The 22,593-nt window shown below is 41.5% G+C and overlaps 1 protein-coding gene across 2 annotated transcripts in view; it reads left to right on the forward strand.

Annotated features, from left to right (window-relative positions):
- Window positions 1-22,593, forward strand: part of TMEM128 (transmembrane protein 128) — a 313,852-nt gene that overhangs the window by 243,799 nt on the left and 47,460 nt on the right. For both annotated transcript variants that reach the window (XM_044062601.1, XM_044062600.1), the window contains exon 4: window positions 20,500-20,608. In XM_044062601.1, the coding sequence (XP_043918536.1) occupies window positions 20,500-20,599 (100 nt within the window). In that variant the 3' untranslated portion in view covers window positions 20,600-20,608. The remainder of the gene's footprint in view (window positions 1-20,499; window positions 20,609-22,593) is intronic.

Raw genomic sequence — 22,593 nt, forward strand, 5'->3', positions numbered from 1 at the left:
GTTCCACACCATGTAATTGCCTCCTATTGTGGGGGCTCCTGACATCTGGGGCAAGAAAAACTGATGTAATGGCGTCTGCTGCATGTTTATACCCCATGACGTCCTGACGTCATGGAAGAAGCAACAGCATCCGACGCAGAAATCCCAAGACTCTGGTATTCTGACCAACTGAGGGCTACCTGCAGGCAGATAACCCAAATGTGATGACTGCATCAGTGAATACACTCAAACATCTACATTTATGGTAAGTGTACACAACTGTACTTTATGATGCTCGTTCCTGTCAGACACAGTAAGCTGCAGGTAGCTTGGGAGGGGACCCTTTGAAGTGATAAGGAAGGTTAGTGATGTTAATTACATGGTAAACCTGCTAGACAGGAGACTGGGGCACAAATTGTACTATGTTAATATGATGAAGCTTTACCATGATAGGGAGGCTGTGGTGCTAAGTATTTGCAGTGGATGGCAGGTGGATGCTTCAAACCATGGAGTGGGGGCTGTAGTCTGCCAGGTTTCCTCAGAGGGATAAGACCACCCAGTTGTGTATCAAGGTGGTAGACTCCAACCCAGGGAGGAATGTTATGTAGCTGTAGAAAAATAATGTCTAGCCATACTATGAGTACTGCAGAAACTTCACCCCTATTAGTATGAAGGAAATTCAGTGTGGCTACAGATCACAATCCTTTAACATAGCTACATTGTGCCAGCCAGCAAAATGCCAAGTTATAAAGATGGAGCCTAGGGTTGCAGGCATATGACATGGACAGTGCAGTACCGTAGTGGTACCAGCAATGATCATGCAGATGGCTTGTCGAGACCAGATATAGGTTAATGTGTTCCCAGACAGGCCCATTTCTCTCAAGCAAAGTTTTTCCAGGGTCACTTGAAAGACTAGCTTGAGTTTTCAATGGGAGGGAGAGAGATGTGATGTTAATTGTTCGTGCAATCTATGCTAGGAAGAGTAGGAAAATACATGTGTACATATGCCAGCATAGCTAGCTGGAGTTTTGTAAAGAATTTTATATTATTTGACTATCACGCTGATTTGTACATATGTTTGAGTTAAAATACGTTTGGAATGTTACTTGTGTTAAAAATGCATCAACGGAGGTCTTGCTGGACATAAAGAATGTATGCACGTAAACTAGGTTGTATTGTTGTAACTGATCACATGTGTATGTTTTATCAGAGAACCCTAGAAGGGTAGAAAGTTTGAAATTGTGTCTTAGCTTTCAGATGCTGACACAGATCTTAGCAAAGCTCTGTGTGTGTTTTGTGCCAGAGTCAGGTGACCAGAAGTGACGTCATCCTCTAACCAGAATCTTGTTTCTTTGGAACTCTCGCAGCAGCACTTTGAAACCTGACAGGAAAGATTTCTGACAGGATATATATCTCACACATTCACACAGACAAAGACAGGCATCATGGCTTTTGCTATGGTAAGACACTCAGCACACATCAGCATGCCTTGCTTTAGTGAGTAGTCAGGGAACCTTAATTCTTTATTCAGTCAGGGACATTTAGTGAAAATAGTTTAGTATTTTTTCTGCATCTGTGAGAAACTATCCAACTGTATTATTTTTGTATCTCTGTGGTTGAAACTGTATTGTTTATTGTATTCAGTATTCTCCTGTTTTCTGATTTATTATTTATCATTAAATACTTTAATGCCTTTCATTGTGGCTAGTCCTGTTGAGAGTACTCATGCTTCTTTTAGTGACAGTGTGGCTGCTCCTGAAAGGCTTGCTTCTTTGGTCACAACCTGCCATTTGTATTAGTATTAATTTTACACAGTATAATTGGGTACCCTTTGTAAGAGCCTTAGGGTAGCTGACTGGTGGCAGTGTGAATACCTCAGAGTCTGGACAGAAAGGGGCACAACTAGTAAATATCTGCCAGAGTTTCCCAGGTGTGTATGTCTGTGTGAAACTAAAATATCCACTTGTACGCGCGTGTGTGTGTCAGTATGTGTGTCAGCTACTGGAAACAGGAACCCAAAGCTCCAAAGTGGTCAGTGTGGAGGTTTGTGTGAGCCTGGAGAGAGAGAGTCTATTCCCAGGTCTGGAGAGTGCTTCCTGTGTGTTCTTAAGGGAAATTGTGGTGGTGCAGGGAACTGCATCTGAAAGTACTGTATGAATCCATCTGTGCTTTTAGTGACCATCCCTCTCCAGAGTCAGTGGTGAGGGTTGAGTCTTCTTGATTCCGGGCATGGAGTGGGGACCCATCACAGTAATATTTGTTATTGTTTTGCAGTCATACACACAAACTGCATTGATCCCCCATTTGAATCATCATCAGCCCCCTTTTTCCTATTTTTCTACATTGGGTCGGAGTATTGTTAATTGTCATCTCTTTTGATTCAGTGCTACACTCCTGCCTTCTTCAACACTCATTCCTGACTGTCACAGATCTTCTTTCACACAATCCATCCAACTCTTTCCTGGACATCCTTATTTCCTCTTCCCTCCTTCCTGTCAGTCCCATATCTTTTTCACCAGATTGTCTTCTCCTTTCCTACACGTGTCTTAACCAGTGTAATCTGTTCTTTTTGATCTTTTCTGTAATTGGAGCTACTTTGGCTTCTGCTCTTATGTCCTCATTTCTTCATCTGTCCCACAATGTGCATCTTACAGTCCTTCTCAGGCACTTAATTTCCATCATCTCTACTTTCCTCATCTGCTCTGCTTTTACTGCCCAGGTTTCTGTACCATACGGTAGTATTGGTTGCACCACTGTCTTGGACACCTTACTTTTAAGCTTCTTTGGCATTCTTCTGTCTTTGACTACACCTGAGACTCTTTGCCAGTTGGCTGCAGCCACTCTGATTCTAGCTTTGACCTCTTCATTCAGACTTCCCTTCTCTTCAACCACGCCTCCCAGATACTTGAAGCTATTTACCTGTTCCACTATCTTCCCTTCTGTCTCATTTCTCAGCTTATTCTGATTAATCCAGTTTGCTGCCATTACCACTGTCTTATCTGTGCTTAGTTTCATCCCAAGTGCCTTCAGTTTTGTATTCCATTCCCCTGTCCTTTGCTGAAGTTCTTGCTCAGAGTCTGCAAGTAATGCCACATCATCTGCGTACAGTAACTTTGTTGATCTGTCCCCTCCAGTCTGTTTGCTAATGTAGTCCATCACCTGTCTGAACAGCAGTGGGCTCAGAGCTGAACCCTGGTGTACACCCACTCCCACAGGGAATCCATCTGTGAGGCCAAAAATTGTTCATACTTAAGTCATTGGATGTTCTTCGTGTTTCACTGTTGCAGTCATTACATTTGGGTAATCTGTTGGCAGGTTGCCCTCAGTCGGCCTGATTAACAAAGTCTTGGGTCCTGCTTCGGTTGCTGTCCCTTCTTCCATGACGCCAGGTCATCAGGGGTGTAAAACATGCAGCCGACGCCATTACATCAGTCTTTCTTGCTGCGCAGTGCCTGAAGCAGAAGCAGTTCGCAAGTGCCGGTCTGCCGACTCCTGAAATTTTCGTTTTCGAGTTTCAGAACCGAAGTCTTCAACTAAAAGCTAAGTACCCCGTTGGGGAAACTTTTTCTTGCTCCTTACCGATGTCAGTAAAAGTTAATAATTGTATTACTTGTGGGAAGCAAATACCTCATAAGGATTTTCATTTGTACTGTATTCCTTGCCTAGGCCCTGACCACGACGTGCCTTGCTGTCGGTTTTGTGCTAAATTTAATCAACGCACTATTAAACGTCTGTATATCTTTGCTTCTAAATATTTTGGTTCAAGATTTAATTATCCAGAAATGTCGTTGGTTAGCAATCCGACTACTGGAATACCTAAAAAACGCAAAGAAAAAGACAGAGACAGACCGTTGAGGTCCAAAACTGATGACAAAGCTTCTCCTAAGTCAATCGCCGGTTCGTAGGTACTCAGTGAGGTGCTTTCGCAGCCCCTGATACCCGCTACTTTTGATTCACAGACCTTTATTGAGACCCATTCAGAGTCTGGTATACAGCGAGATACTTTAAGTATTGAACCCGTGAATGTCTCTACCTTGGATGGGTCCGGAGCCGCTGAGCAGGCACCGGCTTCTGAGGGTGTTTTCAGGCCTAAAGATTTGTATATTAAACCAACGCCATCTTCAAAATTAAGGCCAAAAACTACTTCTCTGTCTAAAAAACCGACGCATGGGCCACGTGTACAGGCCCCAATGCCTAAAAAACAAATTATCAAAATGACTGAGGACTTAATTACCTTGATCAGGGTTACCTATCCCCCTCCTGCTAAGAGGCCTAGGCAAGGCACTGACTATGAGTCTTCAGATCAGGTTTCTGTTTCTTTTGATTCCTCTTCTGATCAGGAATTATCCATACTGACTTATGAGGACTCGGATGCAGAAGACTCCATCCCTTCTGCTTCCCCTCCTGAGGATTTTTCATTTGGAGAAACTTTGCATACGTTAAGGAAACATTTTCACTGGGAGAGTCAGGATTTCTCAGAATCTAAAAAGAGACTTAGGGATTTTCTTCTTCTTCCTCAGCATAGGCCTTTGGCTATACCTCCTGTTCTAGACATTGTTGATGATGTTTTCTCAGAATCCAGTATGACTCCTGATTCCCTGCCTCCGGCTCCTAGTAAGCCAGAAAGATATTACATGGTAACTGACTCCCACAAACCACAAATTCGTTTTTAAAAACCCTTCTGCTGACCCTGAAACCATTTCTCAAGGTCCCAAGGGCGTTAATGCTTCTTCTGCTAAAAATCCTACCCCTTCTGATAGAGATTCCAGGGCACTGGATAGATGGGGTAAGAAGGTTTGCAAGTCTGCAACCTTGGCAATAAGGGCTTTAAACTGTCAATTTCATATGCTAAAATATCAACAGCATGTCATGGGTTTACTTAGAAAATGATGTTGATTTCTGACTGTGTGGAAAATAAAGAATTACAGGATTTATTGCATGCAGCTGAACAAGTTGGAAAACATACTTTGTAATGTGGTTTTGATTCCTTGGAGACCTCTTGCAGGGATGCTGTAACTGGATCTGTGATAAGAAGGCATGCTTGGCTCAAGGATCAAAGTCTGCCTGACCATGTTAAAGTAAAATTGTTGGATGCTCCTTTACAACAGGACAGATTATTTGGCAATAAGACTGAAGAAGTTTTGAAAAAGATGGAAGATAAAGCTAAATCTATGCAAACTGTGAAAGATTTCCTACAAGTGCAGCCACTCAGGTTTAGCAGGCACTGGCCTACTAAGAAGTGGCCCTTTCAAGTACCCACTAGAGCCACTCAGGTCAAACCCAGACATTCCAAAGGCTCAAGGTTTCAGTCACAAGGGACTTTTAGAACAAAGCAATGGGGTCCCTCCACCTCCAAATCTGGAAGCAACAAGGCACCTTCCTATGGCAAACAGTCACAATGACTTTCCACTGCAATCACCAAGCACTTATCTTTTGGCAGCCCCTTTGGGGGGAAAACTGGTACTTCATGCACAAAACTAGCAACTGATTACCCAGGACAAATGGGTTTTAAATATAGTATCCCAGGGATACAGATTTCATTTCCACATGTTGCCAATCCCAAACGGATGGCCAGATCTGCCTACAAATCATTGGGCAGAGGCCCAGAAACAATGTCCCTCATGAATATGGGGGCTATTCAACCAATACCAGAAAAGGAAAAGGGACAAGGTTTTTATTCAAGGCTTTTCCTGGTACCCAGAAAAGACAAATCATGGCGTCCAATTCTGGACTTATCCATTCTAAATATATTTCTGGACATTCAAAAATTCAAGATGCTGACTCTTCAACAGTTACTACCTATGATAGGCAAGGATGCCTGGTTGATAACTCTAGACTTAAAAGAGGCAAACCTGCATATCCCAATCAGGGAATCTTGCAGAAGATACCTCCACTTCAAAGCAGGCTATTTGCATTACCAGTTCTTTGCACTGCCCTTTGGCTTATCTACTGCGCCCAAGGTCTTCACAAAGTGCCTGGCACCAGTAATTGTTTTTTGCAAAGAACTATTCAAATTTATCCATACCTGGACGATTGTTTAATTCAGGCAGAAAACAAGGACACTCTGCTAAAACATCTGGCATTTGTAAGAAGGCTTCTAACATGTCTAGGGTACACCATAATCAAAAAGGAATCACAACTGGTACCCTCTCAAATAATTACATTCCTGGGTGCAAGCTTGAATACAACTGCCCAGATGACTTACCTCACGCCAGAAAAACAAATTCAATTGATGGCTTACTTCAAACAGGTGGCACAAAAACCCAGGTATCTGCAAGACAAATTCTGCAGGCCTTGGGGTTCATGGCCTCCTGCATTCTTCTAATTCCATATGCAAGACTGCATATGAGGAAACTTCAATGGTACCTAAAAATCTTATGGCGTCAACATTGTCACAGCCTGGAAACAATTGATTCCTATCATTCCTTGCCTGCAACTAGAGTTCCTATGGTGAGCAGAGGCCTGCCACCAAAACAAGGGACGGTCATTCATTCTATCCCCTGCCGCCCAAACCTTGACTACAGACGCATCAGACTATGCTTGGGGGGAGATGCATTTAGGGCCAGTGGAGCCCAAATCAAATGCACCTGCATATCAATCAGAAAGAAATACTAACTGTACAGAATGCTCTGACAGTCTTCAAAGGCTATCTTCATCCAGGACAACTACTGATAAAGGCAGACAACACCACAGTCATGTGGTACATAAACAAGCAGGGGGGTACACATTCCTACCCCCTTTGCAGACTAGCCATGGCATTGTGGAACACGGCCTTGACTTACCAAATACATCTACAAGTCCAATTCCTGCCAGGAAAGCAAAATACTCTGGCAGACGAACTAAGCAGAAATCTTATGGACCCACACGAATGGAAACTGGATCCACAAATCTTCAGCATGTAAATGGTCGAGCCTAGACATAGATCTTTTTTGCCTCACCCCAAAACTATCAGTTGGACAAATTCTGCACAAGAATTCATCACAAAAAAAGATTGGAAAGTGGATGCTCTATCCTTCAGCTGGAAAAACTCAGTCTATGCCTCTGGTCTCCAAGGTCTTACTAAAAGTCAGATAAGAAAAAACAAAAATTATTCTGATTGCTCCAGAGTGGCCTCCCCAACACTGGTACCCACTCCTACGCAATATGATGCATATTCCTCCGTGGTACCTGCCTCAAACACCTTACCTACTGTCTCAGCAGAACTATCAAATTCTGAACACTCAGCTCCAAACTTTGAATCTTGCAGCATGGCTAACCAACTAATTGAACCAGTTACATCTCTCAGCAAATCTGTGATGGATGTCATTTTGGAGGCTAGAAGGTCTAGTACTAGAAAATCTTATGCTGACAAATGGAAAAGATTCTGTGGTTGGAACCAAGCAAAAGGAATAAGCACAGCAATGCACAATATTCCTCAGATTCTGCAATACTTAACTGAGATGCTTCACAAGGGCCTACCTTTTTTTTCCATAAAAATTCATGCCTCTGCCATTTCAGCTCATTACAACACAGAGCCTCTCCTTTTTTCTTATCCGCTGCTAAGCAGTTCCTCAGAGGGGCTAAAAATGTAAGATCTCCAGGAGAGCACCAACTCCTGCATGGGACCTCAATTTTGTTTTGGAAAAACTCACTATACCTCCTTTTGAGCCAGCTGCTACTGCGGACCTAAAATTTCTCTCTTGGAAAACAGCTTTTCTTTTAGCAGTCACTTCAGCTAGAAGGATTTCAGAACTACAGGCTGTTATGGCATTGGAGCCTTTCATTATTTTTTACCCGGACAGGGTGGCCCTCAGGACCAATCCATCCTTTATGCTTAAAGTGGTATCTAGTGTGGCCCTTAATCAGACCATTCATCTGCCAACTTTCTTCCCAAACCCACAGAACAAGGGTGAGCGGATTCTGCATTCATTGGATGTACACAGACAACTAGATTCTACTTAAACAGTACAAAATCTCTAAGAAAATCAGAACAATTGTTGGTGGCATTTGCTGCAGGGGCAGAGGGAAAGGCTGTTTCAAAGCAGACTATTTCAAAATGGATAAGCCACTGTTTTCTTTTCTGCTATATGCACCATGGCAAACCAGTCACCAAGGGGATCAGATCTCATTCCACCAGGGCTGCATCTATTTCTGCAGCCTTTCTCAGAGGGGGTTCCTACCAGAGACATTCTAGAAGCTGCTACCTGGAGCTCAGTTCATACGTTCACCAAGCATTACCATTTACCTCTCTTCTCTAAATCCAGAGCTGGCTTTGCCACTGCTGTCCTGCAGGGCCTTATAGCTGCTCCTAATGCTTTATAAATCCATCCTCCCAACCATAGCTTTGGGATTCTACCCAAATGTAATGACTGGAACAGTGAAACACGAAGAACATAGCACAGTTGTGTACACTTACCATAAGTGTAGATGTTTGAGTGTATTCACTGTTGCAGTCCTGGTTACCCACCCTCCAGCCCCCTGTTTTTCTCTTAGTATACCTCTCCTTTCTTTTACTATGCTTACAAGCCTTTTGGTGTATTTGCTTTTGTTTAGAGATATATTTTTTATGTTTTATATTATTTATATATATATATATATATATATATATATATATATATATATATATATATATATATTATTTATTTTTTTTTTTTTTGATCCCCATTTGGGGGGCACCTGACATCTGGGGCAAGAAAAACTGATGTAATGGCGTCGGCTGCATGGTTTATACCCCTGACGTCATGGAAGAAGGGACAGCAACAGATGCAGGACCCAAGACTTTGTTAATCAGGCCGACTGAGGGCAACCTGCCAGCAGATTACCCAAATGTAATGACTGCAACAGTGAATACACTCGAACATCTACATTTATGGTAAGTGTACACAACTGTACTGTCCTTGTATAATAGCCTGCATTAATTCTACCAGTGATTTGGGACTTCGAACCACTGCAGTACATCCCAGATCAGTTTTCTTGGGACCTTCTCAGATGCTTTCTCCAAGCCTATGAATTCCCATTTGGACTCTTTCCTCATCTGTAGCTTCTTCTCAACTATCTGTCTCACTGCAAACATCAGGTTAGTTGTGGTGCATCCTGATCTGAATATGAGCTGCTCATCTCCCATCTTACATTCTTCTACTCTGCATATCCATTTATCAATTACCCTGTCCAGAACTTTCATGAAAGGTGATAGGAATTTGATGCCTCTTTACAGCCCACAGTTGTGAAAGTCCCCGTTCTTCCTGTACATTGGCATGAGTATGCTTATTCTCCAGTCATCTGGGATATGTCTTTCTCTCCACACTGTTACGAGTACCCTCAGGAGCCATTTCTCCCTTATCTCACCCGTCATCTTTATCATATCTGCTGTGACCTCATCTGAGCTTGCTGCTTTCTCTGACTTCATTTTCCTTAGTGTTGCTCTTACTTCTTCTAAGCTGGGCTCCTCTTCTTCTCTCTTGTAGGCTGTTTTTTGGGGCAGTACAGCTTCTGTGGAGTTTTCTTCATTCAGAAGCTGCTGGAAATACTCCTTCCATCTGCCTTTGTCCTGTTGACTGTTGAGCAGGTTATTGCTGGCATCCCTTATGAAGGGTGTCTGGTCATCTTCTTTATCCTTCTATCTTTGCCCTGCAACCTGATATAGTTTCTTTGTACCACCTACTGGGTCACTTTCCTGAAGTTGGTAGAGTGCCTCCGATGCGCTATTCTTTGCTGTTGCAACTCATTTCTTAGATTCTTTGTTAGCCAACCAGTATTCCTTTCTAGATTGGTCTGTCTTTTCTATCTCCCATTTTTTCCTACACTCCTCCTTTGTTTTGATCACTTCCTGGACTTCTGCATTCCCCCACCAGCTTTCCTTATGTACCTTATTTCCATACCTGGCTCAGCCACATATCTGTTCTGTAGTCCTAACACATGCTATTTTGAGGCACTGCCATTCTTCTTCAACTCCACCTATTTCCTCCCCTTCGTGGGATGCTAGAGCCTTGAGTAATTCCTTGAACTGTTGTACTTTCTTTCCAGTCAGCTTCCAGGTCTTCAGCCTGGTCTCTGTTGACCTTAGAGGCCTTCTCTTACCACTGCTTGCAGCTGATTTTGGCAACCAGTGGTTTATGCTGTGGGCTGACTGTTTCACTGGGGATGATTTTGCAATCATGGATTCTACTCCAGTGCCATTTCCTTACTATGTGAGTTGAATGTTGGCTACTCTTGTATGTGTTCTTGTGACTGTCTCTTTTCTGAGCCATATGTTGGCTACTATCAAGCCATTTGCCAGACGGAAGTCTAGAATGGCTTCTTCTTCTTTATTCCTGTTGCCCCACCCATCTGAGCCCAGGCAGTCCTCATGTCCTGTTCTGTCTGTCCCGATATGTGCATTCATGTCCCCCATTATCAATACCAATTCATGTTGTCCTGCTGTATCTAGTAGGTCCTGCAGCTGCTGTCTGAATGCAGTCTTTTGCTCACTATCACAACCCTGCTTTGGGGCATAGGCTGAGATTATGAATACTGACCTATCATTACACTGGATTGCCATTTGTCACTAATTCTGATGATATCCCTCACTGCTTCTGAAGTCTCTTTCTCATCACCACAATTCCCACACCATTTCTAGCCTGTTCCCCTCCTGAGTAGTAGACTATGAATCCCAAGCTAAGTGCCTTTGCTGCACTGCCCTTCCATCTTGTCTCTTGGATACATAGAATGTACAGCCTCCTCCATCATCCACTTCCAAGCTGTGTCCTGTCTGTGAACCTACATTAAGTGTAGCAGTTTTCAGTTCATGTTTAGCAGATTGATTGTTTTTTCGTCCAGCTTTCGCTCAACAGAGCTATCCCCGTTTACCCAGGCTGAGCAACTAGACACCGACCATCCAGTACCTTGTTGACCCAGGACTGCTGTGCTTTATGGCTGGCTTGCACTGGCCAAAAGGGGCAAGTACACCCCTCCCACAGTTAGCATGGGTCCCTGGTGTAGGTTGGAGTCAGCCGGGTCCTAAACCCACTTATCATCGCTAACTACCCATGCCCATTTTGGTGACACTGGTCAACATGATCAAAACACCTAGAGTCTTATTTTGCATCATCGATTGACTAGCCACTGAGTGCAATCTGTGATCCGTGTTCTACTATCCTGAAGATACTGCACACCACAGCAGATGCCCAAGGTGGTTAGTCTGTGCAACTCTTCCCCCTATAGGGCACCATGTAGAGTCTGTGCTGCTGTCCACAGCTCTATTCTTTGGTGAGTTTTTTTTTTTTTTTTTTGTGATGGAAAAACTCAACATGTTTTTCAGAGGTGGGGGAAATCCCACAGAGGTACAGGGAGAACATGCAAACTCCGAATAAGCATCGGTTGGAGGTCAGGATCAAACCTTGTGCATGGGAGGTGAAGACCTTAACCATTTTGCCAAGATCACCTCAGTAGAACTAGCTGATAAAGAAGATTTTGTATGTATCTTCAAAGACTCTCTTTATGGTGGTCATCACTTCCTGCAGAAGGGTATCTGAATTGCAGGCTATTGTTTATCCGTCTTTCCTAAACTGGTCTTTCATAGGCATGAATTACTCAGTTTTTACCGAGTTTTAGGGCCCAAATAATGGGGTGCCACGATTCCCAAGTGGCACCCCTTCATTTCTGATTTTTTTCCAGGTTTAAATTATTTTTTGCACTTTTTGAGCTGACGTCATCATGTGTGCGATGACATCAGCTCCGTTGGCCTGTCAGAATTGAGCTCAAGGGCTTTCCCGGCTGGCTGTTTGAAAATCTGCGAGCGCACTGAAGCAGGTACTGTTTATTTCTTTCCTAGCTAGCAAATCTGCGATGCGAGTGCCACACTGAACGAATGGAGTTAGAGTTGAAGCAAGTAGGTACTGCTTATTTCTTTCTCGGCTAAATCTGCGCCACACTGAATAAACAAATGGAGTTAGAAGTTCCTTTCTGATACTGCTGATATATTCACCGTCACACTGTATCTTTACCAATCAGGCTGTATATCTCTACCCGATGTAGTTGCAAAAATGTTTTTTAGTTTAAATGTCAACATTTGTTTAAGGAAACGTGGCAAATTCATTCTTTCTTTTTTAAACTGTACTTATCACATTGCTTAGCAGACAGCATTGTGCCATCAACAAACCTTAACTCTGTAGGTGTTATGGAGGATAGAACCATATCTTATAATGAATGAACATATTTTTCTTCATTTGAACTGTTTTCGTTATTTTTAAATATTGACACACAGTTCAAACTAGAAAAACTAGTACATGTTTAAATGTTGTATAGTCTGCTTCTAACATTGTTTTGCAAACTACTACACAGACGTGTTAATATTCATTGTTGCTTTCAATAGAAGTACATCGAAACAAAGCTGGAATTATTCTGTTTTTGCGTGCTGCTCATTTTTTGTGTTTCAGTAAAACAGTGCAGTGTGTGAGTGTAGAAGGAAGAATAGTATATATTTAAGTACACTGTGAGTAGATAACGAGCTGATTTTTGTTATTATGTCTGTAGAATGAGAACACGATATCTCGTTTCAGCATTTGGATGTTAACAAGCCTTTACAAAATAATTGACATTATACATGTTTATTGTTAACATGACAGCATTTTACTACAGATTGTAGTTATGCAATTGTGGAAATTGAGTAAAATAAGTAAATGAAAGCCTTACTAGTCTGCATACATGTTGTGTGCGTGTATATATATATATATATATATATATATATATATATATATATATATATACGTGTGTGTATATAGAGAGAGATGACTGTGTGTGTGTGTGTGTGTGTGTGTGTGTGTGTGTGTGTGTGTGTGAGAGAGAGAAATGGTACAAACAACAGCATTTTTATGGGGAAAAAGATATACATTTTTGTATCAGTTTGCCAAAGGTTACATAGTTGAGACCCTTGCTAGCCCTACGTTTTAATGCAGTACGACATGTGTTTATGTATTTAGCCACTTGTTTTACTTTTGTTGACTGGGAATAGCTTTTAGATATACTTTTATCAGGAATGATTTGCTGAACTGCAAAAGTAGGTGAGTAGTAAGAAAAGTGTTGGCATGTTAAAAGATTAGTTGTTGTTGTTGTGTCTTTCAGCTTTTCCTGGTTAGGGGTCGCCACAGTGGAACTCCGGTCCGCTAATGATTGGTAGTTGATTTTTACGTGCCGCGTTACCAGCCCTGACGCACAACCTTCAACGAAGGTACGCCCATTCACGCATGTCTCCACGCAGAAGACGCTCTAGCTGAGAATCGAACCGGACAGCGTCTTACTGTGAGGCGACAACGCTACCGCATCAGCTCTTTTACAACAGAATGAGCAAAATAAATATAAATATTTTGCTTATAGGCAGGCATTTCTTTATCAACAGATTACAATACCTAATAGGACTTGTACAGAGAGAAAAATGTAAATATAAAATGATAAAATTAAAATAGAAACACTTAATGTCTGCAAGTGAAGCAGACAGGTAATAGTTTGTAATGCAAAAATAAGTATCACAAATAATGCACTAAAGCAAAAAGTAAAATTAGGATATGTGAAACAGAAAGGTCTGCGGCCCAGCTGAACAAAAGAGTATGTCTGTTCACACACACGCACACACACAGATCCCTCCTACACACATGGCTGTTGCCTAATGTCTGCAATGCACGCTGGTAACACAATATTTTATTCTAGACTTTCTAGCAACTTTCCAAAATTATACAAGCAATGTTTAAAATGTGTCCCTGTTTTTTTTCTTTTGCCCCACCCAAAAAAAACTGAAATTGAAAATAAGTGCAAGAAGCTGTGCAAGATGCCTATGGCTTTTATCTATCTATATATATTATATATATATATATATGTATATAGATTTTTATTGTGTGTGTGAAAGTAGACTTTTATGATGGAAATGTTCTGAATTGGGTAGTTTTGTCATTATTGGTTCATGCATTTTTTTTCATTGCCTAATGCCTACTGGAAAAATGTTCAAACAATAAGTGTAAGATGTGATTTGTGTGTGGAGTTTTGTCATTATTGGTTCATGCATTTTGTTTCATTGCCTACTGGAAAAATGTTCAAACAATACATTTAAAATGTGTTCTAACTTAAGTCTAACAAGTGTGCTGTATTATACAAGGAATATAATAAAAGTCAGGGAGGTGTATCAAAGAATGCATGTATGTTTCTTGTTTTGTGTGCACGGGGCCTATGATTTGAAAACAGCCCAAAGGTAATCTTTATCCACCACTGGCCGGATGCATTTTCGAATGTGGGGACATTGGAATGGCCGTGACTCTGGTGCAATATTTTGGTTGTCCTCCAGTTTGTGTTTGAAAGTTGGTATCCCACAATTCATTTGAGTGGGCGGGTTTACTTAATTATGTATGCAAATTTTACGTTAACCAGCGTACAGATTTGTACCTATTTTTCATGGGCCTTGTCCAGATTTTTGATGTTTCCAAGTTGAGAGGTATTATTACAACACATATTTCCCTAGTATCTCTGTCCATCTGTATCCATTTCATATTAATTTCACTTCTCATTTCCTACGTTTCTGAGCAGCTCGTAAATCTTTCTGTATTTCCCTTCCTACCAGTAATGTTACAGAAGGAAGAAAGAAAAAATAATCACTACACTACCACAGTGAGTTACAGACCTTGAACTCGCCACCACTGAAATTTACACCCAAACTAATCTCTTTTCACCTCTTTCCTCTAAATTATTTTAATCAGCTTCTCATTCTACTTCTGCCCAACATCTCTGCTGTATCTGTCTCTATATGTTATTACCTCTTTCTTTGTTGCCTGCCCCATCTATCACCAATCTAATCTATTTTCTTTTTAGCTTACCCTGGACTTATCTGTTTTTTCTCTCAGAGAAGAACTGAGCTGAGTGCCTGTCATCACTGGCTTTATCAGGGACTTATGCTAGTAACTCTCAGCATTAAAGCCAGTGTTATTGACTAATGTAGGTAGATATTCCTAAAGAAGGCATGGCTGGTTCTGATGTTTCACATGTCCAGAAGGCTTTTATGTTACAAATTACTGCCTGCCTTCTTTGCATATATTCTGCCTTGCTGGATGCTTTACCAAACTGTAGTATATATATTTTTTATTAATACACCACAATAATTATATAGTGCATGGAACATTATGATTATGCTCCGAAACTGGGGAAAAAATAAACTCGGTAAATGCTTCCATAAAGTGTGATCCAATCGTACTGTTTAACTGTGCTTAACATTAAGTTTGTTAAGGACACGTAAGCACTATTAAGATCGGGTCTCACTCTAAGACTGATAACAGGGACTTGCCACCAGCAAAAAACAGGGGCAGAATGTAAAATCAGCTGTAAAAAGCTGTTAGAACTTAATTCTGCCACACTTTCTAACAGCTTTTAAAGCTATTAGTTCCAGAGGAACAGTTTTTTTCTGTCATCTGTTTGTTTTTACAGTGCGACTTGTAGTACGTGAAAGCTTGGGAGCTTGAAAACAAAGCTTTGGCTGTATGTTTTGCATCGAGGGAAGTATATTTAAACTACATTTAAAATACTTCACTTATCTTACCATGTAAATCAGTTTTGTATGTTATTTCTGCTCTTTATCTGAAGTTAAAGCTATTAATTTAAGATATTTTTATACTCTGCAGTGCTTTTCAAGTGGTTTCTGTACATAGCCTACGTGTTCTGACTGGGCTCAGATTCTGTAGCATTTTTACTAGCTCTCTTTGGAATTTGCTACTTGTCCACCCCTTTCCTGTCGTGCTTTTAAACTTGGAGGCTTTTGAGCTGTGCACCCTTACTCTGTATCTGGCCTTGGAACCTATTCCCGGTCTCATCTTCTGTAAACCTACTGATAGAGGCTCCTCCCAGTCTTATTGCTTTGCTCATTTTAATGGTTAAATACAGAAGAAACTGTGAAGGCCCATCCATTAGACTGTTAGTGTACTTTGAAATTGCCTTAAAGTGTGTGTGTGTTCCTCTTTGAGTCACCTTGTAGTTGTGGCTAGTTGTTAGATTTGTTCCTGGCATCATTTCACTTGTGACTGACTAAAGTGTGTTTTTACATTAACAAGACTAGGACTGCAGTTCATGTGGCAGTAGAAAGGTAGACTGGTCTGCTGAGTTGAGAAATATTCAAGGGGGCTTATTACCTTTTCACTTTTGGCTAATTAAAATGTTTTTTTTTCCATTAAGACTACTATTCTAGTGGTAATTGTAAGGTAGCCTGGTTGGTCCAAATTGTGACAAGCACAGGGAGGCTTAAAGTGAGAACATTTTAGAAACTTGGTTATTTGAAGTTAATCTGCCATTGAAAGCTACTTTTGCTGTGCTTTTACATTAAGAAGCTCCTGGATCATCCATCTTGTGGCAGAAGGTGTTTACCTGGCCTCTCTGAGTTTGGAAGTACTCCATGGAGCTCAAAGTATAGTCATTTATTGGCCATACGGCACAGGAGTTAGTCTTCCACTTTTTTATCTGCTGTATTTGGGCAGAGCTGTTTACAGTGCAGTGGCAGTTAGCAGTACCCACCTGTATAGTTAGTACATAGTATAACTTGTAACACAGAAGGACGCTGTTTGGAGCTAAGCTTAGGGCAGCAAGTTAACATCAAACAGCACTTATGCCAGATCACAGCATTATCTAATATCTACCCTTAACCTTAGACACCAGTCAGGTGACCCCTGTAAAACTCAGTCTCTAAACCATAATAGCCCATCCCTAATGCAGGTCCTAACAACATGGATTTGCACTTTCCTAATGTCTCTGTGGCCAGCTAGGTAGATATCGGAGTCCTGAGACAGTGCAGTGATTGTTTCATGTACTCAGACAAACTTCTAATCCCTAAAGAAACAAACACAGTATGCAGGCAATGTACACATGTAATTTCCTTGGAGGCAGAAGTCTTCCTTACAAACAAGGTTGATATGAACACACATAGTAAATCCGTCATACATATCTGTCACCACACACACAGACATTCTTATACTGAGGCACTTAAAAGAACCCTTTCCAAACCTCAAAGACCTTGTAAGTCATCAAACAGCAATACCTTTCCTTGGTGATCATTAAAGCACACACCAAGAGCAACATCTAACACCACAGATAAGCCTTCACCCTGTGATCCCCCAGTCCGTATGCAAGCAAACAGTTTACCTACTACACTTGTCATAGGAGATTTTATTTTATGACACATAGACACCCTCCCACTGGCTGGACAAGGAGAAGATAACATTTACCTGTCTGGAGCTAGTATCCGCAGTGTCCCACACTCACTCAAGTCACTGCACCACAGGTACCAGTATGATTTTATCATAGTTCATGTGGAAAATGTGCACTGTCTAACTCTCAAGCATAGTGTTTCTGGACTTTATCAACACAAACACCCTGGACCAGATAGTGCGTATTGAACCAGAGGATCAGACATGTTGGATAGTACTCACCAACATGGGAGAGTGTTGTACCCTCCTACATCACATTCTCATTAGTTATACTGGACCACAATGTTGTCTCCTTCAATATAAAAATCAGCCTAGAAAACTCTGTAACATTTAAGAACTGTTCTAAACTAAACTACATCCTATTAAGTGACAGTTTGTCAAAATTCATGGCTCTCATAAAACCCCAAAGCTCAGCTACCTATGTGGAATTATTTATAGTAACTCTGTAAAAACATGTAAGTAGCTGCATTGAGGGTAGAGAAACAAGCACATATCTAACACCAGAAGCAAACCTCACTGGTGGAGTTTTTACCTTAACAGGGTATATAACAAAAGAAAAAGTCATGGCCAGAATTAGAAAGAGCAACACTATTCATAGATAGAAGACAACTCTGATTCAGTTAAACAAAAAAAAAACAAAAGGTTCAATAAAATCCAACAAGGCCAGGTAAGGGTCAGGATAGACTCCCAAGCCAAGGACAATCACAAGGATGCCTTCTGCTATGTCAGAAATCTTAATGGTAACACTCAGAAGTGTGCAGAAGTGGTGGTGATTGGCATATGCTTCACTGACCAGGCTGACATAGCGAATCTACTGGCTGATAAATTCAGCTTTAATTTCACCCCCCAGGGAAATCCCTTCTAGCATTTCAATTCCAACTATCAATAGGGAGCAGATGCTGGTGGCACTCCCTAAGGCCAAAAACCTTCAGTGGGCCAGTATCCCTGCCTGCCTCCTAAATAGCCTAAAATGTGACCTAGCAGAACCACTTGAGGCATTCTTCAACTGCAGCATCGAAACAGGTTACATGCTAGGTGAATGGAGAGCCACAGTGGCCATCACTCTTCATAAAGATGGCTCATCAACCAACCCCGGGAACTACAAACCCATCGGTCTGATATGTCTAATATGTTAAGCCATAGAATGATTTGTCATTGAAGTGGTCATCAACTATATTGGCAACCTACAGACATTGGACCCATTCTAGTTTGGCTTTGTTATGGGAAAGCCTTGCCTACTCAAACTGATAGACTTCTTTGAGTGGGTCACCAAGGCTATGTATGAGGGGGAAACAGTACCTACTGCCTACCTTGACCTAGCCAAGGCATTGAGTACAATACGTCACTCAGGTATTGTTGACAGGCCTTCAGAATTAGGCATAAAACCCTACATAACTCTCTGTATTGCAGGCTGGCACACAGATAGAACCCAGGAAATCAAGATCAGCAAGAGCTCCACCAGGAGACCAGTCACCAGTGGAGTACCATAGTGCACTGTGTTAGTCCCACTCCTGTCTGGCACCTACTTCTCTGAAGTCAAGGCTAATATCAAAGGCCTCTGGCTTACCAAGTTCACAGATGACTGTAAATTGGGAGCTACCATACATTCCCAACACAACACCATTATCTTACAAGAGGTTCTAACATAAATAAATGACTGGTCTCATAGCTGTGAATTAAAACTCAATGTAAAGCAATGCATCATAGTGGCCTTTGTGAAATCATCCACCCAACCTAATTATTCCATCAATAAAACTCCCCTAAGAGTTGACCTAGTAGTTGGGGATTTGGAAACACATGTAGTCAGTAGTCTCACCTTCGACTAACACTGTGGTAAGAAAATCATTCTATGTCACCCAACTCTTAAGCAAAGATATGATATCCAGGTCCAAGGAAGTAATACCACTCTATTCAGCCCTTATCACACTTGTCATTGAGTACAATACTCCCTTTGGCATGTACCTAACCAGGCACTTGCAACAGCTGGAATGCCATCAAAGGTTCCTCACCAGAAGAATACAGGGTATGAATACCTTGTCCTACACAGATCACCTTAAGGCCCTATCTCTGTACTCAGTCTCCTACAGGTTACTGAGAGGCAGTTTATGCCTGGCATATAAGGCATCCTCAGATTCAGCTCAAATGGATCTCTTGCACATCCGCAAAACAAACGGCACCAACTCTGGTAAACAAACAGCACCAGAAATACTAGATCCAAGGACTTGAACTTTGTCTGTGATATAAATAGAACATGCTGGAGAGACTGATATACCTCTCAAATGATCCCTTCACTATAGAAAGCTTCCCATCTACATGAAGCAGAGTTCATCCCTCACCTTATTCAAATGAACCTTGATCATTGAATGGAAAATTGCAGATTCACTCCCTCTCTGGCCCCCATGTCCTGATGGGCAGATTTCGACAGTAAGTAAATTAATCCCCAACTAGCATACCCTTCCCCACATAACCTTTAGCTTCTTCCTTACTAACATACCCCACCATATAGGCATTCAAGGATCTCTGGGAAAAATCTGGGTTGGGTTGCACAGCTAGGCTTTTAAAGACCCTGGTGGTCATTAGTTTAGTATAAACCTGTGAACCTTTGAATATAGGAACTTTTGATTAGGCAGAGCTCCATACACTGCAAAGAGTTATGATCCAGTCTCCAATTTAATGTTCTGTTATGTGTCCTTGACCCGGATTCCCCTCTCAAGCTTTGCTGTCAAGGCGAATTTCTTGGCGTCATATCTGACACATTATAGAGTGGCTATAATCCAAAAGGAAGTTAAAGTTTAGCTGAGTGCACACAGTTGAGGCTTTAATGTGAATGTAGAGTGACCTTTAATTACGTCAGTATTTTTGCTGGACTAGAATATGCAACATAGAATCCTTTATTGTGCTGCCCTGCTTTGCTGAGGGATGTACATAACCTTGCTCTTTCGGTGCATTTTCTTTTCATTATCTTGCGTTTTGCTGGTGAGCTCAGTTTGCTGTCAGTGTATTCCAGCAGGACATATGAATGCAATTCAGTAGTCATAACAGAATTAAATTGTTTCAAAATTCAACAATCAAAAGTATGAAGTTTGCTTTTTTCAGTGTTTCTATTTTTCTTTATCCTTCTTTGCATATTTACTACAGACACAAAGACTATGTAGTGAAACTACTACTCAGTCTTACAGGTAAATTTACTGCTACCATTATGTGTAGATTTAATACCTCGGATGGGGTCTCTGTAAATATTAGCATCATATCTGTCTAATGTGTGTTCAAGTGTTTTTCTTAAAGGTATATCAAACGGCACGTGTTTATGTGGATTTCTTTCTTTCTTTTGTTGTAGTTTTAACATTGCCTTATGGTCTTTATGGTCCTTCCTGACTCCGCTTATATTATTCACTCAGTTCATGGGAATGGTAATGCTCATCTCTCTCCTTGGATGATTTGCTTTTGTAAGTACATCATTACTTGGCTTTTGCTTTTATTGTATGGCATATTTCCTTACAACACAGTGTGATTCAAGATTCACAGCTTGATCAGTCAGTCCGTAATTGATTGGAAATTGATGTGGTGTTACTGGCTGAGTTCTGCCAGAAATTGGAAAGAGTTGTCTGAATAGATGGTCTTCTGTAAGTTGTAATTTTAATTAATTTTATTAATGTGTAACTATTTGCATATGAGATAGTTGAGGATGTTATTTTTACCTTGATTAAATGTGGTTGTTGCCTTCTTAACGTTTGAAATATATTTCTGATGTTCATCGTGTTACACTGCTGCAGTCATTACGCTTGGGTTATCCTGCCTTGAGGCAGTTCCCCATTCGGCCTGAGTTCCAAAGTCTTGGTCCGGTGTCAGTTGCTGTCGCCTCCTCCCTGACATCAGTGTGACAGGGGTATATAAAATGCAGCCAGTGCCATTTTCTTCAGTCTTTCTTGCTGCGCGGTGCCCGAAGCAAAAGCAGTTCGCAAGTGCCAGTTGGCCATCTCCTGAGATTTTCATTCCGAATCCAGAACCAAAGTCTTCTACAAAGCTAAGTACCCCATTGGGGAAACTTTTTCTTGCCTCAGACCGATGTCAGTAAAAGTTAATAACTGTATTTCTTGTGGGAAGCAAATACCTCTTAAGGATTTCCATTCCTATTGTATCCATGCCTAGGCCCAGACCACAATGTCACTGGTTGTCGGTTTTGTGCTAGGTTTAACAAGCGCACTATTAAACGTCGGTTTGATTTTGCCCAACATTATTTTCGTAGAAAATTCAATTATACCATACCATCAGAACTTCCGATGACCGGAATACACAAAAAGCACAAAGACAAGGATAGGCATCCGAGGCCCAAAACTGACGACGAAGCCTCTTCTAGGCCAGTCGCCGGTTCTCCGGTTTTCAGCGAGGCGCCTTTGCAGCCCCTGACGACTGCTTCTGTAGAACCATAGGCCGCCTCTGACTCCCACGTGGAGATGGCTGGGCCTTCGGACGCACAAGTTATTCAGCCTACCGAGACTAACCTTTCAGAGGGATCTGGAGTAGCTGAGCAACCCACAGTTTCACAGGGTGTCTTCAGTCCTACTCAGTTAAGCATTAAACCCTCAGTTAAGTCTAAGCCTCCTTTAAAATCAAAGAAACAAATACAGCATTCTCCAGGGCAGGCCTCCATGCCTAAGAAACAAATGCTGAAAATGGCCGAAGACCTAATCACTCTGATCAGGGGGTTCCATCCCCCTCCTGATAAAAGGCCTAGACAGGATGCAGACTATGACTCATCCGACCAGGTGTCCATCTCTTCTGATTCATCCTCAGACCTAGGATACTCTTTACCCCCTTATGAGGATTCTGATTCTGAGGAATCTACTCCATCAGCCTAACCGCCTGAGGACTACTCCTTTGGGGAAACCCTACATACCATGAGGGACCATTTCCACTGGAAAGGCCAGGATTACTCAGAATCCAAGAAAAGGCTCAGAGACTTCCTTTTATTACCTCAACACAGACCCCTTGCTATTCCGCCAGTGTTAGATATTGTGGATGATGTGTATACTGAATCCAGCTTAAATCCTGATTCCTTACCTCCAGCCCCTGTTAAACCTGACAGATTCTACAGAGTCCCTGACTCACATAAATTTATGTATAAAAGCCCTGTAGCTGACCCTGAAACTATTTCTCAGGGACCCAAAGGAGTTAAGGCTTCATCAGTCAAGAATCCAGTTCCCTCTGACAGAGATTCCAGAGCATTAGACACATGGGGAAAGAAAGTATATACGTCTGCAACTTTAGCAATGAGAGCTTTAAATTGCCAGTTTCACATGCTAAAATATCAGCAATTTTTACTCTTTTAGTTAAAACAAAAAATGCTTCCAGAATCAGATCCTCCTAATTTTAAAGAAATGCAGGATTTATTGCATGCAGCTGAACAAGTGGGAAAGCATACTTTGCAATG

The sequence above is a fragment of the Protopterus annectens genome, chromosome 2.part1 (genome assembly GCF_019279795.1).
Source record: "Protopterus annectens isolate FY-2018-M chromosome 2.part1, PAN1.0, whole genome shotgun sequence".
Classification (NCBI taxonomy): domain Eukaryota; kingdom Metazoa; phylum Chordata; order Ceratodontiformes; family Protopteridae; genus Protopterus; species Protopterus annectens.